This window comes from Sceloporus undulatus, chromosome 3 (genome assembly GCF_019175285.1).
Source record: "Sceloporus undulatus isolate JIND9_A2432 ecotype Alabama chromosome 3, SceUnd_v1.1, whole genome shotgun sequence".
Taxonomy (NCBI): domain Eukaryota; kingdom Metazoa; phylum Chordata; class Lepidosauria; order Squamata; family Phrynosomatidae; genus Sceloporus; species Sceloporus undulatus.
The window spans coordinates 129,984,312-130,005,768 of NC_056524.1; the positions used below are offsets into that span (position 1 = coordinate 129,984,312).

General features: G+C 39.1%; 1 protein-coding gene across 1 annotated transcript in view; it reads left to right on the plus strand.

Annotated features, from left to right (window-relative positions):
* KLHL1 (kelch like family member 1) overlaps nt 1-21,457 on the plus strand; it is a 217,498-nt gene that overhangs the window by 192,025 nt on the left and 4,016 nt on the right. Inside the window, exon 10 of the mRNA XM_042458664.1 lies at nt 17,838-18,050. Coding sequence (XP_042314598.1) covers nt 17,838-18,050 — 213 coding nt within the window. The remainder of the gene's footprint in view (nt 1-17,837; nt 18,051-21,457) is intronic.

Below are 21,457 nucleotides of genomic sequence, written 5' to 3' on the forward strand. Positions count from 1 at the left end.
TCAGAACCTCATACAGCAAGGGCATTAATTCTCATTCTCAGCTAATCTTGTGAAGTGTAAAAGTGCATCATACTAAAGCCAATGTTAGTCCCAACTATGGTAGACCTACTTAAATGAATAGCTTCCATGGTCAATATGTTTGTATTGGATGCTACATGCATAGGTTCTGATTTCGGTACAGACTGTTAATTCAAAAACACTTTAGATTTGCACTCCTAGGACCTAGGAGTTAATCCAGTATTGTCATGGAAGGGACATCAAGGGTCACTGGGTCTAACTACTTGCTGATACAGGAAATCTATAGCTAAGGTATAATCTTTGCTTAAAAATCCCCTATTGAACAAAGTGATACCCCTTTCTGAATAGTGTGGCAAAACAATCAGGTTATCTGTTTTATACTTTTCAGCTTATTTTGTACCTTAAAATTCTAACAGGAGGAACAATAACTAGTAATAAGTTGTGATGATTCCTTGAGAGCAAAGCCCTGTGCGTGGCTATTACTCTCAGGGGAATCCCTTTAAAAAAAAGAACTTTCCCTTCTAGGATCTCCTAGGTTTCCATTCTCGCTCCCTGTTGAGCAGAATGAGACCCCTGGAGGTCCTATAGTCGCGCTGCCACCACTCAGTGAATTATCAATGAACTATATTTCCCAAGCACACACTGAGACTTGCTTGAGAGAGAGAGAGAGATCTAGTTTCCTTTCTTGCTAACCCACAGCAATCAGTAACCGAGTTAAGGCACGTGTACAGGAGCCAAAGAGATAGCAGATGCTTTTAAAAGAAAGAAGTTTATTTTAAAGAAATAGTATAGAATAGGAAGGTATCACTCATGCCAGGCCTCCTTGCCTTGCAGGTCAGAAAACACAGTTACAAAGATATTCATTTCAGGCAAGCTATTAGATAAACATAACAAAACCCTAGACGTACTGACTAACACTGTTCCTAAGCTACTCACACAATGATGGGATTTGCAGTCCTTGTGGAGTTCTTGGAATCAGGGAGTTGGCTCCTTGCCAACTCTACCTGCATGCCAGAGCCAGTCCTCCGGCTTCTCAGAGGACAAAGCCTCTGGTTTCTCCAAACCAGCCAAGATGGAGAACAAAGGACACGTGGTCCTACAGGGGTTATTTAAGCCCCTTTCTGGAAACCTTTTGAAACTGCCGCTCTGGCACTGTTGATTGGCCAAGTGAGCCTTACGTCAGCTATGATGTAGCTGTTCATTAGCATGTGATGTCATCTCTCATTAGCATGTACCTCCTCCCAGATTAACCCTTTGTAATTCAGGAGAAGACCTCAGGTGACTGGGAACCCAGCCATCACATAAGTGCCTATGGTGACTCCTCTCCCAGGGAAGCCCAACCAATGAGCTGCTCTGGAGGACCAGAGTGCACTATAGAGAGGTCCTCCAGCCTCCTAGAGCAGCGCAGGAGGCGGAAGGACCTCCCCCAAAGCCCTGCACCAGCCAATGGATGCTGGGGCAAAGCAAGGCGCCATGGCTCCCGGCAGCAAAGCGGCATGCCCAGAGAGGCAGGTGGCTGCTCCTTGGATATGACATAGCTAGAGCACCCAAACACATGGATTGAGGCCAGACTATATAAGCAGACTCCCCACCCCACAAGTCTCATCCAAAGTTTTGAATGGTGCAGTCCACAGCTAGGCTTGCCATTTCACGCTGGTGGGCGGGACTTTCCCGCCCCCTGGGGGGCATGCCCGGTCCCGCCCCGCCCCTGACCCCGCCCCTGGGTGGCTGCCCAACTCTGAGCTCCCAGGGCTGCTGCCTGCCTTCTATAGAGTGCTGCCTGTGAAGCATGCCTGGAGCAGCAGCAGCAGGACGACTGAAACCAGTAGGGGTGGGGTCTGCTGCACTGCCCTGCCTCTATTGGCCAGCCCTCTGCTTCCTTATTTGGGCAACATCCGAGCAGGGAGGAATTTACACTCAGGCGAGCTGCTTCCCCCTTTCTCTTTCCCCTCCTTCTCTTCTTATTATTGTTCCGTTTTTTTTCTTCTCCAAGTTCTCCTCCTCTTCCCCTCCTCTTCCTCCTCTCCTTTTTCTTCCTTTCTCCCCCCTCCTCATCTTCTTTTTCTCTTTCTTCCTCTCTCTAAGCCCCCTCCTCTTCTTCTCAGGGGTCCAGGGCTTCTCAAGAAAAGAAAAAAGGCTTTGGATTTGTCCCATAAATCCCTCCTAAGTTGAGACATACCTGGGAAAACGAGGGGGGTGGTGAGGGTTGGCGGGGTTGGAGGGGGGCAAGGAAAAGGAGGAAGGGGGGAATTGCTAAGAAGGCTTGGGAGTGGGAAATGTAGTTTTCAATGGCACAAGGGGCTGCCTGTGATCTTGCAAATGCTATGCCTGCTTGGAAGTTGGAAATGTAGTTTTCTAAGGCACAAAAGACTGTCTGTGATCTTGCAAATGCTATGCCTGCTTGGAAGTGGGAAATGTAGTTTGCAATGGCACAAGGGACTGCCTGTGATCTTGCAAATGCTATGCCTGCTTGGAAGTGGGAAATGTAGTTTGCAATGGCACAAGGGTCTGCCTGTGATCTTGCAAATGCTATGCCTGCTTGGAAGTGGGAAATGTCAAAGGCACAAAGGACTGCCTGGAGTTGCAAATGCATGCCTGCTTGGGAGTGGAAATGTTCTTGTAGAATTGGGGGGGGGGTGTTTGCCAGAAAGAGAAGTACATTTCAGCCTTCCGGTCTAGAATAATGCCAAAATGTCCTCCTTTTGAGCATGCCTAAGAAACATGCATTTATATTAACATTTAAAAAAGTATCAATTTGTTTCATGTGTCCTCCATTTTTAAAAAACGTGTCCTACATTTGAAAATGTGGCCCTACATTTGTCCTACATTTGTCCCAGTTTGGAGGTTCTGCCTTATGGCAACCCTATCCACAGCTTGGAATGGTACTTTATAAAAAGAGATCAGTTACTTTACTCACTGCTCAATATTCTGAACACTTGACAGGAGTTACTCTTTACAGAAGCAGAGAAAAATACATTCTTGATACAATGAAAAGTATTGAATTACAGTGGGCCCTTGGTATTCACTAGAGTTTGGATTTAGCTTTTGGTTTTATGGTATCAAGGTGCCCAGTCTCAGGTTGTAGTATGAGATATTATTTGCTACTTTTAAGGTATTTCATGACTAGCTGCTGTTAACTTATTGATATTTATTAGCATTAGAATTTTTTTCTCTTGTGTTGAAAGTTAGGCTAAAATGGATATGTCTAGTAGAGATTGTAAAACTTTGGATGCTTTCTCCTCTTCAGTTCAACCTTTGAAGGAAAAAAGTGTGCAGACAAAAATTACCCAATCTTTCACTCACAGTAGACTAGAATTATTTTACAGACGTATTGAATGACATAGTAAAATGATGCCTCTTATAAAAAAAGAGCAGAATCCAGATTTGCTTTTTGGAATTTTATATGTGTGTGTGTGTGTGTGTGTCTGTGTCTGTGTCTGTGTGTGTCTGTGTTTGTGTCTATGTCTGTGTATAATTTCAAACTATGGATAGTTGAATTCATGGATATCAAGGGCTGTCTCTATAGTCATAGCCATTAGAAGCATTCAAAAAGTTATTCTGGCCCGGCTCATTACTGCAAAAATGACATGTTGCCAGTGTGTCTCATTAGATGAATGAGTTACATCTTAGATCTGGCATTACCTTATTTGTCCAGTGAGCACTTCCTAGTCATGTGTAGGCTATGGAACTGCATATCTTTAATCCAAAGAAAAAGTGTTTGGGAATGGGGCTGTGCAAGAAGGGATGGAAGAATTTTATAGTTATCATTCTAGTTCACTGCTGGAAAGAGTGGGAAAAGCAATCACTGAGTGATGTTGGGATCACTGAGCAGTACATTCATGAGACCATTTCATACTAAACAAGTTTAGCACTATATTCCACTTTAACTGCCAGAGTTCCATCCTATGCAGTCCTATGGATATTTAGTTTAGGGAGGGGTATTCAGAATCCTGTAGGATGTTGCCATGGCAGTTAAAGTTGAATCATAGCACTGTAACTGTGCAATGTGAAAGGCCTACAACCTCTGGTTTTAGTCCTACCAATACTTTTCCCTGAGATAGATAATGATAAATAGATAGATAGACAGACAGAGAGAGAGAGACAGATGCACACACTTTCATATGCATACATGGAGCACAAGATCACACAAAGTGTATAGAGCAGCACAGAGATTCTCCTTTCATGGCCCCTTTCAGGTGTTAATGTCTGTTATATATCTTTACCAGGCATGGTGTGTGCAGTTGGAAGATAGGTACATGTTGTTCTATTGGTGCCGTCTTTACTAGCACGATGACATACATTGTGGTATTATGAGGGCTTTTTGCTTAGAACTATATAATAAGACAGTACTTAGCTGTTAGTTCTTAATGATAAATTTATCACATACCTAATAAATGTATTATTAAGCACATAACTTTTAAATTCCACCCCTTTCTTTTTAAACTGTATCTAAAAATAACTCTTCTCTTCCTAGGACATTGTGACTGACCTCATACTGTCCATTCATCCATAAACTATAGTTAACTTTCTAATTGACATTACTCTACTGCACGAAGTCACCATGCTGCTGAAATGTTCAAGAATAGCTCAAGTGGACAGATCTGCTTTGACTGCACAACTTTATTCTTGGCCTAAAATAATATTGTTCCTATAACTTTTTGACCATAAGCAGCCAGTCAGCTAAAATGTAGATTTACTAAATGATCTCATAAGTACATAGTTAAACCCTCAGAAAAATTCTCCCTTGGTTTTGGGTTTTGTTTTGTTTTGTTTTTGTTTTGTACATAGCTAAGCACACTGAAGAACTGTGAATTTAATAGGCAGCTTTTAAAACATATGGAAATAACTTGATAACTTTCATCCATGAGGGTGTGAGCATACATACAAATAAATTAGTGTTCAAGGTCACTTTTATTCCATATTTTAATGAGGAGAAAGATATTTTTTCTAAATACAGCACTGAAGCATAACAAAAATCTGACAGCAAAGCATCATTGAAACAGAAAGTGACTTGAAAAAATTGTTAACCTAACACTCTCAAATATAAAAGGCAAATATAGCATATGATCATTTCTAGTGCAGTTTCCATTCCAGTACATGTTTTTCAGAAGTTAAGTCCTAGGGCTGCCCCAAAACACCTTGCTTCCTAGAGCACACATGATTCCCTTCTTGTTCCATGGACACAAAATTACAGTTACACTGCAAAAGAAAGGAAGGGACTGTACATACAGCCCTAAAGGAGTGGTGGGATGTCACCCCTTCCCTAGCAATAGCAACAAAAAGTACATTTCTATACCACTTTCAGTGCACTTAAGTACTCCCTAAGCAGTTTACAAAATGTAAGCTAATTGCCCCCAACAATCTGGGTACTCATTTTAGCGACCTCAGAAGGATGCAAGCCTAAGTCAAGCTTGAGCCCTTTTGCTGGTATTGAACTCGCAACCTTATTGTTTGTGAGTGGCTGCAGTACAGGCAGTTAACCGCTGTGCCACTAGCTGGATCGAGGCCATGGCACCTGCACCCAGTGGCCCTGATCTTGTCTTTCGAGGGCATAAAAAGGAGCTGCAAAAAGCAGCTTCTTTTTGTGCCCTCAAAAGAGTGCCATAGCTGCAGCGGTGCAGCTATACGGTGTTCCTTCAGGGCTACGTTGTATGGACACCACCAGAGGAGTGCCATAATGCCTCATGCCATGTGAGGCAGCGTGCGGCATCATGGTACCCTGGGGGTGGAGTTGGGGCATGTATCATCTGGAGTTATCTCTCATTAATTTATAATAATAGAATATGTGCACCTTCAGTTTTAGGGAATGGAATTAATTACACATATTTAGTTATTTGGAACTCTCAAGGTCTCCAAATACACCCACCCAAGAAGAATCCAAAAATTCAGGTGCCTGTGTTGAATCATATCAGTTACAGTGATTTTTATCTCCAACAGGGATGCATCTTTTATAAAGCCAAGAGGTTTTAATTGCCACTCCAAAGCCAAGCAACCACCAGATAATTCAAATTGCAACGGTGTTAGTTCATAACATGTCATTATTACTATAAAATTTAACTCTGCCCTATTCTCCAACTTCCAGCTATTCTAAGGATAGCAGCTAACCTCAGATGGGTGGAAAGTCCTGATGCTTCAGCACTGAAAAACCTACAAAAGTATTGTGTCTTTTTATATCTCACTCACTGTGTAACGCGAGTGAACTTCCCATATGTTGACTTCTCCATATAGTGCTATTGCTGGTTTGTATGTTTTTGAAAGGGAGGTGCCCACTAAGCATCTTAAGAGGTAAAAGGCTGTTCAAAATGGAGCTACAATGAAGTGGAAATACAGAAGACACCTGCTTTTAAATAATTTGCTCTTCAGTGAAACATTGACATTTAAGGGGGAAAGTGTTCTGAAATCACTCCACTTTCACAGTGTATTTACTCACCTGATCTTTTTTTCAGTAGAGCAAATAAGGCTGTAGGAAAGGCCATAAAACCCAGAATAAAGTGAAGGGGATACATTTTTTTCAGAGAGATTTAATTATTAAAAGTTCTGCTTATATCAAAGCGATGCACATTATTACTTTACTAAATCTTCCTATTATGGTGCTTTAAAAATGATCTATGGTTTTTGAGACTCCCAATAGAATGGATTCTTTTTCCATTCCATTTTTACCTAATTTTGCATATGTGCTTTTGAAAGTAAAAGAGCTCACCTTTATCTTGTTTGAATGAAGCATTGATGATAGAAATTTTGAGCATAAATAGCTTCTAGCTTCTTGACCATATGAAGCAGACCGGTTTCCTACTGGGTGAAGGTTTGAAAGCCACAGGTATGGTACATTTTGCAGGAGATCTCCTCAGTTCCCTGTCCTTCAGAATCACTAAAGAAAAAAACTCTGCCCTTTATTGATCCATTTCATCTCAAAGATATGCTTTCAAGTATTTTATAGCCCTAGAGGCAGTTAGTGTTTTATGAAATATGAGGGGTAGGTATTGATTACTGCCCAAGTAAATGGGCATGCCCTTTTCCCATACACAGAGGGGATGGTTCACCTTCAAGCTTTGTACATTATTTGCTCTGGATGTATGCAGAGCTTTAATATCTTTGGTGCTGAATTCATGGATGCTCACACACTGGCTGCTTTGTATTGGAATCTCTGCCCAAAATGGGGGAAATAGGCATGATCTAGGACTGAAGTTGCCACTGCATTTTGTTTAAGAAAACTGTTAATTTATTTATGAAATGCATTTATGTCTTATCTTCTTCCAGTCAGATTTTATGAGTGTACAAATATCCCTGTGAGGTAGGTCAGGTTGAGAGAGAGACTGCCCCAAAATAATCCTGTGAGCATTGTAAGACAGTAGATACTAGAAGTGGGTTCTTCCAAGTCCCAGTGTAGTTTGGTAAACATTATGCTACCATTGTTTTCAATGGTAATGCAGATTTAAAGACTTAGACTAATAGAATCTTAGAATCATAGAAATGGAATAGATCACAAGGGCCATCCAATCCAACCCTCCAGCCATGCAGGAAATCACAATCAAAGCACCTCTGACAGATGGCCATCCAGCCTCTGTTTAAAGACTTCGAAGGAAGGAGACTCCACTACACTCCGAGGGAGAATGTTCCAATGTCAAACAGCCCTTACTGTCAGGAAGTTCCTCCTAATGTTGGGGTGGCATCTCTTTTCCTATAGCTTGCATCCATTGTTCCAGGCTGTGTACTCTGGAGCAGCAGAAAACAAGCTTGCTTCCTCCACAATATGACATCCCTTCAAATATTTAAACAGGAGTATCATATCACCTCTTAACCTCTCCAGACTAAATGTACCCAGCTCCCTAAGTCTCTTTCTGTAGGTCATGGTTTCCTGACTCTTCACCATTTTGGTCATCCTCCTCTGAACACGCTCCCGCTTATCACCATTCTTTTTTAATTTTGGTGTCCAGAACTGGACACAGTAGTCCAGGTGAGGTCTGACTAAAGCAGAGTAGAGGGGCACTATTACTTCCCTTGATATAGACACTATACTTCTATTGATGTAGCCTAGAATTGCATTGGCCTTTTTAGCTGTTGCAACACACTGTTGACTCATGTTCAACATGTGGTCTACTAGGACTCCTAAATGGCTTTCACATGTACTGATGTCAATCCAGATGTCCCCTATCCTGTATCTATGCATTGCATTTTTTTTCTGCCTAAGTAAGTACCTTACATTTATCCCTGTTGAAATTCATTCTGAGACAAAACTTCCAAGTTTCAAGGTCAGCAAAGCATCCACTCTATATATTCCCTCTTTAGCACAAAGTTAGTCAGTACTTAGAAACAAAACATTGTTACCCTCCTTGATCCAAAGCTGCATATAATAGTATGGTCTCTCCTTTTTTGTTATTGTTTGAAAGATTTATGCACTCATAGTGTATGAAAAGTTGGCGAACATCATAAAGAATGTCTTGGGTAGTATGTAGACAGAGAATGGATAGTACATGCACAAGATCTTGAGGTGGTATATAAATAATACACCATCATAGTATTGTCTGTACAATTTTAGCCATTTTTGGAATATCTGTTAATGATACAGAAGTAGCAAATGGCTATTATGCTATTGTTGTGAAATCCTGCACCTGGTAAACTAAAGGAAGCTTTCCTTTTAAAGTCAGCAGATGCTCAATTCCTTCACTCTGTAACCTGTGGCAGTCACATTAACCTTTCACAAGGGTCAGAACACGATTCTATTTGTGTGGTTGCTCTATAAAAGGAATTTGCTGCTTGGGAGGAAAAGAACAGAAATTGCTTTTAAATGTGCAGGGGCAGGTATGGGCAGATGTTCCTGCCATGAACTGACGAGATGCACATTTTGGCTGCATGCCATTTTCTTCCCTTTATCATTTATCATATTATACCCTTAAGAAATCATCTTTCCAACCTTTTTGGTTCCCTTCTACTGTGTAGGCTAATAACTACACAGTTAATATATATGCACACACATAAAGTGAGGACTTTCCTTCTATTACATCATTGTATTCCCCCTTGCTGTTTCTCACTTCTCCCACTATTTCAGTTCTCTTCCTGCTGCCTCATTGTCACATTTCTTTTAAAAGCTTCTTAGAAAGTCTGTGTCCCCCTCTCCCCCCCCCAACACTAAAGATCTCACTGCTTTTACTTCACAAAAATTCCTGAAACTAAACTGAACTAAAAGGTGTTTGGGGACTGGGGCTTTCTCAAAACATTTTCTGGCACTTAAGAATGATGAAACTCCACTTTAGCAGAGCACATAGTATCTTTTTCTGGACCTAATTTTTATTTTATTTTATTTTAAAGATTAACCAAAATGACACAAAAGCATGCAGGTATTACGAATCTCAGGCTAAGTAGCATAGCTGTATGTGTGTATTTGTGTGTGTGGTGGTGGGGGGGGAGAGATATGTTTATTTCCTAAAGAAGCTTCTCTTTGTCAGTGATATACATTGATATATCTTTTCCAGTTCTTCATATGCATTTGGGTTGTCAGGTCAGGAGTTTTCCATTCTCTGAGAATTCTGAACCATAGTCCAAGACAAGAGGGAAGCTATGTTGAACTCACAGAGCATAACCTTGTGCTATCAGACGGTTGCATAACTCTGTGCGTGAGAGAGGGCGTGTGTGGATTTTCTATAAAGGTTACGTAAAGGTAGTTCCTTGACATGAATGTCTAGTTGTAACCAACTGTAGAGGACATTGTTCATCTCTATTTCTAAGTCGAAAAACCAGCGTTGTCCGAGGACTGCTTTAGTGGTCATGTGGCCATCATGACTGCACCGAATGCTGTTACATTCCCATTTAAGTGGTACCTATCTATCTACTTGCATTTGCATGCTTTCGAACTGCTAAGTTGGCAAAAGCTGGGACTAGTGACAGGAGCTCACCCCATCATGCAGCACTCAGGACTCAAACTGCCAACTTTCTGATCTTCCAATTATCAGAGCTGCTGTCTTAACTACTAAGCCACCACATCCCTTATTAAGCCACCACATCCCTTTTCTATACTACATCCTATACTATCTTTTTTTCTATACTACCTCCTAAACAAATGTTATATACAAGAAGTAGTTGGTCAGGACCTACTAGCAGACTAGCTAATGCTACTAATAAATACATAATAATTATAGTGTGCTCATAGAGCTGTACACCAGTTATATACTCTTTTCCTAAATAATGTCACCCTAAAGTAATTAAATTCAATTTAGACTGCATCCACACTGTTCAACATCCAGTTTGACACCACTTTAACATTATTATTATTATTATTATTATTATTATTATTATTTATAGCCCGCCTCTTCCCAGAGGATCGGTGCGGGTTACAATAAAAATAAAACATAGTAAAATAATAACACAATCCCTAATCCACAATTTAAAATCCAACAGCATAAATATCAGTTATTAAAATCACAATAAAAATTACAATAAAATTTAATCCCCATTACAATGAGATGGTTTAAGGGAGAGTCAAAGAAGGCATAGTTGTGGGACAGTGGAGAGGGTCCATGTCTGGGAATGTGCACTGGAAGAGATCCGTCTTGATGGCTTTTTTAAAGGCCTCAAGAGATGTTATGTGACAGAGTGTTGAGCCATGGCAGTTAAAGTGGTGTCAACCTGGGTTATTTCTGCAGTACAGATGCAGTCTCAGAATATGCTTACTTTAACTTACATTTTATCTATTAATTTATATTAATAGTTAGTTTAGAAGAATAAACCTTTGATAACAAAAATGTGAGGCTGGAGTACCATAGTAATTTCCAGAGACTTCATCTAGTATCCTGAGAACCGGCAACTATATGTCACAGATGAATATACCTTGTTACATGTATAACTGTTCTCTAGATAGGGTGAAATATACCCCACAGTTTCATAGCAAAAGTGGTGAAATCACCACAGAACCCCCACTGTAGCAAACATGTGTATGACATGGACAGATAACACATAAGAAAGCATAGACTAGTATCTTCAGCAATCTTTATTTAATTGTAATCTAGGTGTGAAATAAATTAAGAACTGTAGCACTGAAAAGTGATACAATGTTAACACTACAACCTAAGAACAATGAAAAACATCTACATTGTGGATATAGTTGTTTCTGCCTCAGTTGCAACTAGAAAACCAAGGGAATACATTTTGTTTGGCTTTGTGCCTGGAATACACTTTTTAAAAACAACTTGCAGGGTTCCCCCCCCCCCGCCCTCTCCAACAGTAGGATCATTTAAAATGTCAATCCATCACCACCATCTGCATTCTGAAGTAATACAGTGGGTCCTTTTTATCTGCTGGGGTTTGGTTCCAGGAGCCCTCATGGATAACAAAATGTGTGGATGCTCAAGTCCCATTAAATACAATGGAACAGCAAAATGGTGTCCCTTAGATAAAATGGAAAATCAAGGTTTGCTATTTGGAATTTATACATTTTTTGGAATATTTTCAAGCTGTGGATGCATGAATCCGTGGATTAAAAAATCTGTGGATAAGGAGGGCAAACTGTATTACGTGTCATTGTGTTTTAATTTTTGCAGTGACAGATTTTTAAATTTATTGTACTATTAAAATACTGTATGCCACTTTGAATACCATGCTGGGACAAAGGCAGGGTATTAATTAATTAAGGCCTGGTTTTCTGTAAGTTGAATATGTTGTTCATTTGTTAATTTTTTTGGGGGGGGGGAAGGAAGAGATTGGTCAGTCTTGAAGTACTAATATTTTTTATCTACACAGTTGCATAAATGGAAATACATGTGTGGTTTTTTTCAGTATAAAAATAGTGTTTAGCCTAAGAAAGCAAGTTATTGTTTGTGTTTTAAAACACACACCATTCTCTGCTGCTTTATGACCGATTGCAGGGGTTTTGCTTTTCTGCCTTCAATTCATCATATGATAAAAACCTCTGGTGACATTTACTTCTAACTGAATCATCAGGGCTCATTCATAATTCAGTGGGTGAGCTTGATCTTTAACATCTTTTCTCATAAATGCCTAAACCTAGAGTGCAGATCCTGAAAGGCTCAGTGTGTGCTCAGTATAGTCTTCACATCATATCTTCTTTCTGAATGAGCAGATTCTGAGTGGAGCTGAAACCTGCTAAGCAAGCTATCTACAGAGGCAGTAAAAGAGTCACTGGAACTCTAAATGAATGAATGGATTTTTCTCCAATGTTATTTTGGATTGGGGTATGAGAAAGAAAATATTAAATAAAGCCTTACATCCTCACAATGAGTGAGAGCTTTTGTAGGTTAACTGGAAGGTTATCTTATTCTAAAATCTTCTCTCAACTTACCTGGAGCAAAGCCTGAAAGGAACTTGCTTTTGACACATACAGGTTCATGTTTCCATCATACTCTTTAGATATCACCAACACTGAATCTTGAGGAGCATGGCCCTTGAAAGGTGCACTTTCCTAACATTTTGGACCTTGAGGCCCTGTCTTCATGGGCCAAATAAAACAGTCTTCGTCCAGCCTCTCAGTGGGATGACTAGATAATGCATGGCCCAAACCTCACTTCGGTGCAAACAAACTGGATAGTGTCCATCCCATTTGGCACCAAAACCAGATATACCCCTATTAAACCACATTTTAAAAGCTTACTAGCTGCTTTTGTGTATGTTATACTGTACTTTGTACAGTGTTGGGAACCTGGGGTCTTCTAATTAAGTCAGATGAAAGGGAACACTTATTCACATACTACAAAATTAACTTAGTGTGTTCCCTACTACAGTGTGTAACAAAGAACATTTAAAATTGAATTAGACATATTAATGGAAGATAAGGCTATTAATAGCTACTAGTCATGAAGGCAGTGTATTGTCTTTAGTGTCAGAGGCAGCATGCCTCTAAATAACAGTTAGGGAACATGGAGTGACAGTACAACTGTATTGTGCTTGTTGTGGTTGTTGCTATGCACCATCAAATTGATTTCAGTTTATGATGATTCTGTGGATGATAAAACCTCCAAGATATTTTATTAACCACCCTTCACAGGTCTTGCAAACTCAAAACTGTGGTTCCTTTGTTGAGTCAATCCATCTATATTGCAGTCTTCCTCTTTTCCGTATGCCTTCAACTTTCTCCAGAATGTTTGTGTTTTCCAGTTAGTTCTGTTTTCCCATGTTATGTCCCAAGTTCAATAGCCTCAATTTAGTCATTTTAACTTCTCCTTCTTGGATTTACACCTTAATACAGTGAGGAGATTTGAGAGTGTCATGGGAACTGAGAGCAATAACATCAGACTCTAGACTCCTAGTTGGGTCACCCAAGATTGCCCATGTTTGTCTCCCCATGTATGTCCATCCTCTTCAGGGACTAACAGCACATCAGTGTAAGAGAATTTATGGTTCCAGTGGTGATGACAGAACTCTGGAAGGGAGACCTCTGGGCAACACCAGTCATGGGAAGTGACATTAATGAAGGATCTCTTATAGACAGAGGCAGAGGTCCAAATTACACTGCAGAAATAATCCAGTTTGAGACTGCTTTAACTGCCCTGACTCAGGTCAAGAGAATCCTGGGAATTGTAATTTATTGTGTTACTAAAGCTCTCTGACAAACAAGGCTAAATGTCTTCCAATACTGCAGTTCCTAGAATTCCCTGTCATTGAACCAGGGCAGTTAAAGTAGTCTTAAACTGGATAATTTCTGCAGTGTGTTTTGGACCAGGGAGACTCTTTTTAGCACTGAGGAGCAGAAGATAACACTGGTAAACAACATTTGAATGTCTTATATCTTGGAAACTCAATGGAGATACAATTCAAAACAAATCATGTTCTGCTTCTGAGCAGCCTAAGGCCAATAGGTTGTGAAAGCACAGTGGAAGAGTAGATACTCCTTTGGTGTGATCCAGCAAGGCCTTTCTTATACTCTTAAGTACATCACCTGTATGCCTCACTTTTCAGAGGGGAGATGAAAAAGAAATCCTTCCATTGAAAATCTTTTTAAAAAGGTTCTCAATAGAAAATGATGTGCTCAGTGTTTTCTCAAAGAACAAAGAGGATGACAATTGTATCCAAAATGACTGGTCTGCCAGAGAATAAAATCCCTGAAATGCCTTGAGGTAGCTAATGATCTCTTCTGAAATGGAATAGACAGATGATATATTTGCTTACAAAAACAAGTATAAACAAGCATGCCTACCACCATGGTGTAAGGAAAGAATCTGTTTTAACATGCTGCTTGGCAAGTAATTCTCAGCTTATTAATGGAGTGATTCCCCCGTTCAGCTTTTGAAGAAGAATTCTATAGTTTTCCTTGTTTCAGTGTTTATTGTACAACTCTTATAATGATTGATTGTGAAACGAGAAGACATTTCTACTAAATGAACATTAGAAAGAGAGGGGCCCATTCAACTAGTTGAATAATCTCCAAAAATATTGATTTTGGGCTGTCTTCAGATCTCATGTTTCCTCTGACTACAAACACTATTACTTGGGAGGAAGCCCCTCTGAATATATTAGGAATGACTTCGAAATAATGGTGTCTAGATTCCCACTGCTAAATATGCTTGGCACTTTTGAAAGCATCATTTCAAGAGCAGTGCATGTAATTTCCAGTCATCACCCTCATAAATCAGCAATATTTAGAAGAGCTCTAAAGCATCCAACAAGAAGTCTGAGATGCTGCACTCATTTATTATTCTAGAGCTCTTAGATTGTGTGAAGAAATAGTTTTGGTGTGAAGGGAATTTTTAATATGATAATTATTTTAGCTGTCTTGTGGTTCTATGATTTGTAAATTAACTTATCAGTCAATACACTGGCATGGCAGTGGTTTGGGTATTGGACTATGACTCTGGAGATCAGTGTATGATTCCCAGCTTGGCCACTGGATTACCTTGGGCAAGTCACATGCTCTCAGCCTCAGAGAATGGCAATGGCAAATCCCCCTCTGAAAAAACCTACCAAGAAAACCCCATGATAGGGTCGCCATAAGTTGGTAATGACTTGAAGGCACACAACAACAACAAATACTGTTAGGTATCTCTTTCAGGTTTCTTGATTTCAGTTATCTTCTGTATGTGGAAATAAAACTGGAATGTATGTTAGCCTATCATACAACCAGAAAATATTGTTTTAGCAGTTTCAGTAGTTACAGCAGCAGGAGGTGCAATACAATGGTAGAGAGTACAGCTTAATTAACAATGAAATGTTACACGTGCATTTAACTAGCTCAGAATTCATGAAGTGCATTGGACAATAAAAGCTTCCAAGTGTGTCAGTCTTCTACTGTTATGAAGCTTTGCATCCCAAATTGCTCAGTGCTTGGACTTTTAAACAGTCCACATTTCTATAACTTCTACTATTTTCTAGGCACTGGACAATAGGCAACAAACTGTGAGAGATTTCTTATAAGAAATGTATTTCTTCTGTCAATATAGTTAGAATGCAGTCAGGATAATTTCTGCATGTTCGCTGATGTAGGAAGGAACCAATTATGTTTTATTTACCTGGGAGTTAGTTTCCAAATGGAATTAGAATTTTAGTTACTGGGTAATTTTATCACTGCAGTACTAAGTAGATGTAAGTGATTTCTTTTCTTGCTTGCTTGCTTTTTTTGTGAATGACATGTAATCCTCCAGTACCCTGTCACAAAGTATGTCACAGGGTAGATATAATGAATACTAATTTCCTTCATTGACCAATTAAAGTGAGATCTGGTATAGTATAAGTGATTTACAGTGCAATCCCGTACATGTATACCCAAAAATGAGTTCAATAGAACTGACAGGTGATGTGTATAGAATTGAGGCCCAAGGGATTCAGTGGTGGATCAGGACTTGATTTCCCTTCCACAAATTCATTAGATGCCCTAAAGCAAATAACTGGCACTCAGCCCCTGTCCTTCATCTGTAATGTTGAATTTATTCTCTGGGTGTTGTTCCTTATGAAGACAAAAGGCCACAATTTCAACACAAGAGGGAACTGCCTAGCAGCTTGAGCATTTCCCAAAGTTTATAGAAATTAGATGAGCATGTATAACATTACCCCCAACGGACACAACAATTATGTTAGATATATACACTTTTAGTGTATGAATGATTTGTGCATCACTTATCAGAAATGGCTTTGTAGGTGTTTGTATTCCACTTCTATGCCTGTCATTCTAGTGAGTGGTGTGATGTCAGCCTATTAGCAGGATATTGGAAGCCATAAGAATAATTCAAAGCCACACATTCAGTCATGAGTAACAAAGCCTGCTGGCTAGTTTTCTGTCCTCGGTCAGGTGAACAAGAAGTGAGTTGCATGCAGATGTGCTCCTTGTTTTTACAGATGCTTTTGTTGCTGCCGTGGAACACTAATAATTCAGTCAGTCACCTTCATCTAGGCCAGGACTATGTTTTTCCGGGTTGGTTCTTTCTTGCCAATTTGCAGGTCTGAGAAGTAAAAAGAAATTGATGCAATACAATGTCAAACCTCGAAAAGCACTCCAGTTGTCAGCTGAAGCCAAAAGAAGAGTAAAAAATGTAGCTAAGGTTATATGCAGTGGAGATAAGAAAACAAGAACACAAGTTCTGTGTTAGGAGCCAGAAGGTGTAGTCATTCTGAGACATCCTCTGACTCCTGAATAAATTGATGTTTCTTTCACCCTTATTAATATACTTTATTAACACGGGTCTCCCTATGTCCTTTGGTGCTGATACCCTCTCACAATGGGTGAATGTACAATCTTTTTTACTCCATGGCCAAGGAAATTCCTTGGGGGTGATATCCAAGGCTTGTGTTCCAGGTATTCTGTTTCTGAGGCATTAGTTGGTATCTCTAGGATGTATAAGGAAAATGTAGAACTTGTGGAGTCATGAAAGTCTGTATGGTAACTTCATGAGTTCCTGAGGGTGATTTCTTCATGAAGGAAGCAAATAATAGTTTTAGCCATTTTCTACCCACTGCAAGAAAAACTACACAGTTTTCAAAACCTATGCACAATTTGGGACTTGTTCAGCACAAAACTCACACATTTTGCTTTGTAGACGAAAGATCATTTTATGGGGTGGAAACAGCATTGTATGCACATAAAACAATATTTATGCATGGAAAAGTTATTTTCATGCTGAAATGCTGTTTTCAATACAAATCAAACACGTGCAAATTTTGAGTGGCATGTCCTCAATTGCAGCATTTTATGTGTAGGGGAAAGCTTTTTCTGTACAGAATGCATAAATGTTGTTTTCTGTGGGGATTCTATGATTCTGTGAAATGTTGTATTCTGTGGATAAAATGCAAATTTTGTGCAGAATAAGTCCTAAACTGCAAAGATTTTCTTTACTCCAGGACTTTTCTCCTCAGGATTTCTTCTCTCATGTTTTTCACTCATTTTTCAAATCTTTTCAAATATTCTTTTCTTCCCTATTCTAGAATTTAAAAAATGATGATTTCAACCACCCACCCATTTGTTAAAACTATATGGCATGAGTTGCTGATTTTAATTTTTTTATAGTATATATTATAGCATAACTCTAATTTGTCTTTTATCGGGTAGTATAGTCTATGAGAAGATTAGGGAAGAGTGAATAGATGTATATGTCTTTGTCCACCTCCCACGATTCTCCCTATTGTGTGCTATATCATTAGTTTTCAAGTTTGAAAGAAATCTCTTTTGTATTAGGAAACAGGTTTCCAGATTCCTCTTTTCCTCTCCATTTTGAATGATCCCCATTTGTAAGGAGCAAGAATAGAAGATGAGAAGAAGAAGAAAACAGAGGAATAGAAGGAAGGTCCACTTGTGAGAATTCCCATCTGATTGTACATCTAAGTCTTCATACACAATTTGGTTTCCATTATTTCCTGTTATTCTTAGAAATGTATATGATTTATTTTAGGTTATACTCTGTTGGCGGTCGAGATGGCAGTTCTTGTTTGAGTTCAATGGAGTATTATGATCCCCACACAAACAAATGGAACATGTGTGCTCCAATGTGTAAGAGAAGAGGAGGAGTTGGCGTGGCTACCTGTGATGGTTTCCTCTATGCAGTTGGAGGGCACGATGCCCCTGCTTCTAATCATTGCTCCAGGTTGCTGGATTATGTTGAAAGGTATCCATCCTGTATGTGTTTACATATGACATTTCTAAGTGGAAGCTATAATATATATCCATAAATATGACTTTTCTTGGGGGACATATTTATTTGTTGTTTACTTTGGGAAAATAAGAACAAAAGCCATATGTTCTATTAATTTTCTTATTCATATTGTGTCTGCCTTCTACATTTTTAATAAATGACTTTCCTACATTCTGTGAAGTCATTAAACAGAATCGCATGAGTGGCATATGCCAACATAACATTGATTTGTGGCTTTTGTTTGTTTGTTTGTTTGCAAAGGGAGGAGGTCAATACCTTGCTTGCAGAAATCCCAATCCTCACAAAACCTTCCTGTCCTATGCTGTCTCAGCATCAGCCAATTTTCTTATATCTAGAATCCAAATGATGAAAGCATTCTCCAAGACTTTCTCCACAGCACTTACTCTCCATTAGTCACTAAATAGCAATAGTGGGTGGTGTGCAAAAGCAAAATGAAGCCTGGGATAGGGGTAGGGACAAAAATAATAGCCAAACATATTCTGAAAATGGTCAAAAACATGTTTTGGGATGCTGATAATCCCTGACAAGAAGATCTCTGGACTGAAGACAATCTTTGCAGTCCAGGACTTATTCTGCACAAAATTTGGATGTAGTTGCTTTGCACAGAAAACAGGATTTCTACACAGGAAACAACATTTTCTGCATGGAAAATAATATTCCAATGCACAATATTAATCCTTCATGGAAAATGCTATTTTCTTTATAGAAAATGCTATAATTGGGGGTTGATTCTGCATAAAATTTACACGTGGGTGATGTACTTAAAGGTTATTTTCTGTGCCAAAAACAGCATTTTCTGTTCAGGAAGCAATCTTGCAGCCTTGAAATATTATTTTCCATATGGAAAATTCTGTTTTCTGTGCAAAACAACCATGTGCAAATTTTGTACAGAATAACTCCCGAGTTGAAAATGGCCTTGGAAAACTGCATATTTTTCAAATACTTTCCCACAGCGGAAACAAATTTACTGAAATTACTCATTCCTACCTTTGAGAAGAAACTTAACCAATATTTATATGTCTAGGAGTAGGAGTTAGGGTATAATTTTTATTTGCCCCTCAACTAAAGGCTAAAAAAGAAAATTGGCTTCAAGTTCATTGTTAAGTCTGTGGCTAATGGGCATTGTACAATTACCATTAGCAAATGCTTTATTTTCACATGCCCTAGTACTCTAAACTGTAATTGTGTTGAGACTGTCTTTCAGCTGACAGAGCCAAGGTGAATGCCTGCAAAAACACAAAAAAGAAAAACACTGTCTAAATAAAAATAACCTTTTTTTTTAAAAAAAATCATTTTTAATAAACAAATATCAAGGGACTAGTAGAATACTTAGAACTTCCCAAAACAGGATGGAAAAGAAATGAGTATAGTAGTTGAAATGTTGCCTTCATTTTGTAGTGTTATTTCTTCTGCTAAGAAAATGGCAGTACGCTTCATCTTTGTAATAACTTGATGTGCCCCAGGGTGAAACAGGAGATACTATAAAGTTCCTGAATACAATAAGAAATCAATTTTGAACTGCTGGGCTGAAGGCAAGGGGGAAAGGCTTTGGAGTTTTTCATTTCTTAAAAGCCCTCATAACACTTATCGTCATATATATAGTGAAGTAATTGCTATAGATGTCTAGCAAAATAACTTCACATTAATATTCATTTGAGATTTGGATTAATATTTGTAAAATATTGACAGTTTTATTACAAGGCTGAGGATTAAAAATGTCAAACATCCAATCCAAAATTAATAATGAAATGAGAAAAACGCTTTAGGTAGTAATTACATCATAAAATGAAATCCAAATTATATCTTCGTAATTTATTTTCTGAAAGTAGATGATAATTTTGATAATTAGTGTTTCATGTATGCTAAGAATACTAGGGTATCTCTGAAATGTGCATCTTTATCTTGTTGGAGAGATTCAAAGATATAGCCATGTTAGTTTGAAAATCAGTATGAAAAGAGATCTTGTAGCACGCTTAAGACTAAGGGCCACTCCTATTTGGGCCGGCTTCCATGCACTCTGGCAGCATGCGACCTCTAAACACCATGTCCTTAGAGTGGCTTTAAGCTGACCTCATATGATCATGCTGGCCAGCTTCTGGGCATCATGGGACATGTGGCATCCAAATGCTATGCCCCCCAAGATGCATGGAAGCCAGCTTTTCAGACCAGTCTGCTCCAGCCTTAAAGTTGCATCCACATTGCCGAAATAATACTGTTTCACACCACTTTAACTGTCCATTCTCTGGAATTTTGGGAACTGAGGTGTGTTGTGGCACCAGAGAAAGTTAAATGTCTGACCGAGAAAGTTAAATGTCTCACACAACTACAATTCCCAGAATTCTATAGCAGTCAGTTTTGGCAATTAAAGTGGTGACAAAATGGATTATTTCTGCAGTGTGAATGCAGCAAACTGAAAGAAAGAAGCTGATAAGTCTGAACTTCTGTAGACTTGAGTATATGCTCAAGTGTATCAAAGCTCATACCACCACCTTCTCTCTTCCAGTTACTCTCAAGAGTACTACAAGTTCCCTTTACATGTTGTTTGAAAAATGTGAAGGTACTTTGTTTCAACATAATATTTTCATACTTTTTAAAATACTTTCATAATTTTCTTTCCATACTTAAGAGATGTCTACCAAAGGGAGTTTATATTGACTGAAAATCTGTTTGGGCCATACAGCAGGGGTAGCCATACAATAGGCATGTGCAGGAGAGCAATCTCTTGAGCACTGTATTGTGTAGATTAACTAGGTTTCAGTCCAGGATTCAGAAATGAAAGAAGTTTCCTCATCACCAGAATCTATTTGCAGAATTCACTATAACAACATACAGGGTTGGATCCACAGTTATTTATTCTGAGGAACTGAACACCACTGGAGAACGTTCAGTTCATGGGCTGCATGCTACCCCTGAATTAGGTTGTTGTGATTGCCAAAGTCCATGTCCAGTCCCCTTGAAACTACCATTCCAATTTCAACTGAACATTGATCTAAAATGGTGACCAAAAGTGGCACACCAGTGACAGACCATGGAGGAGTTTTGAGGCAGAAAGTTAGCACCTATCTTCTGTGCCACTGCCCATCCCACAGTACAACCATTGATTTCTGCAGCAAGTCTTATTTTCATGTAGCACTAACTGACACTATAGCGCACAAACTCTTGTACTCTTCATTCAAGACAGTCTTGACATCTTGTACATCTACACACAGAGAGAAAGAGATTCTTTTATAATTAACAGGGAACCAGCTGGATGCCAGCTTCACTCAACATAATTGATAATGTAGCTGCGGAAGGAACCTTTCTCTATTAGGTGGCAAGGGAAAGATATAATTAGTGAGTTAGTAGTGGTGGTTGCAGCT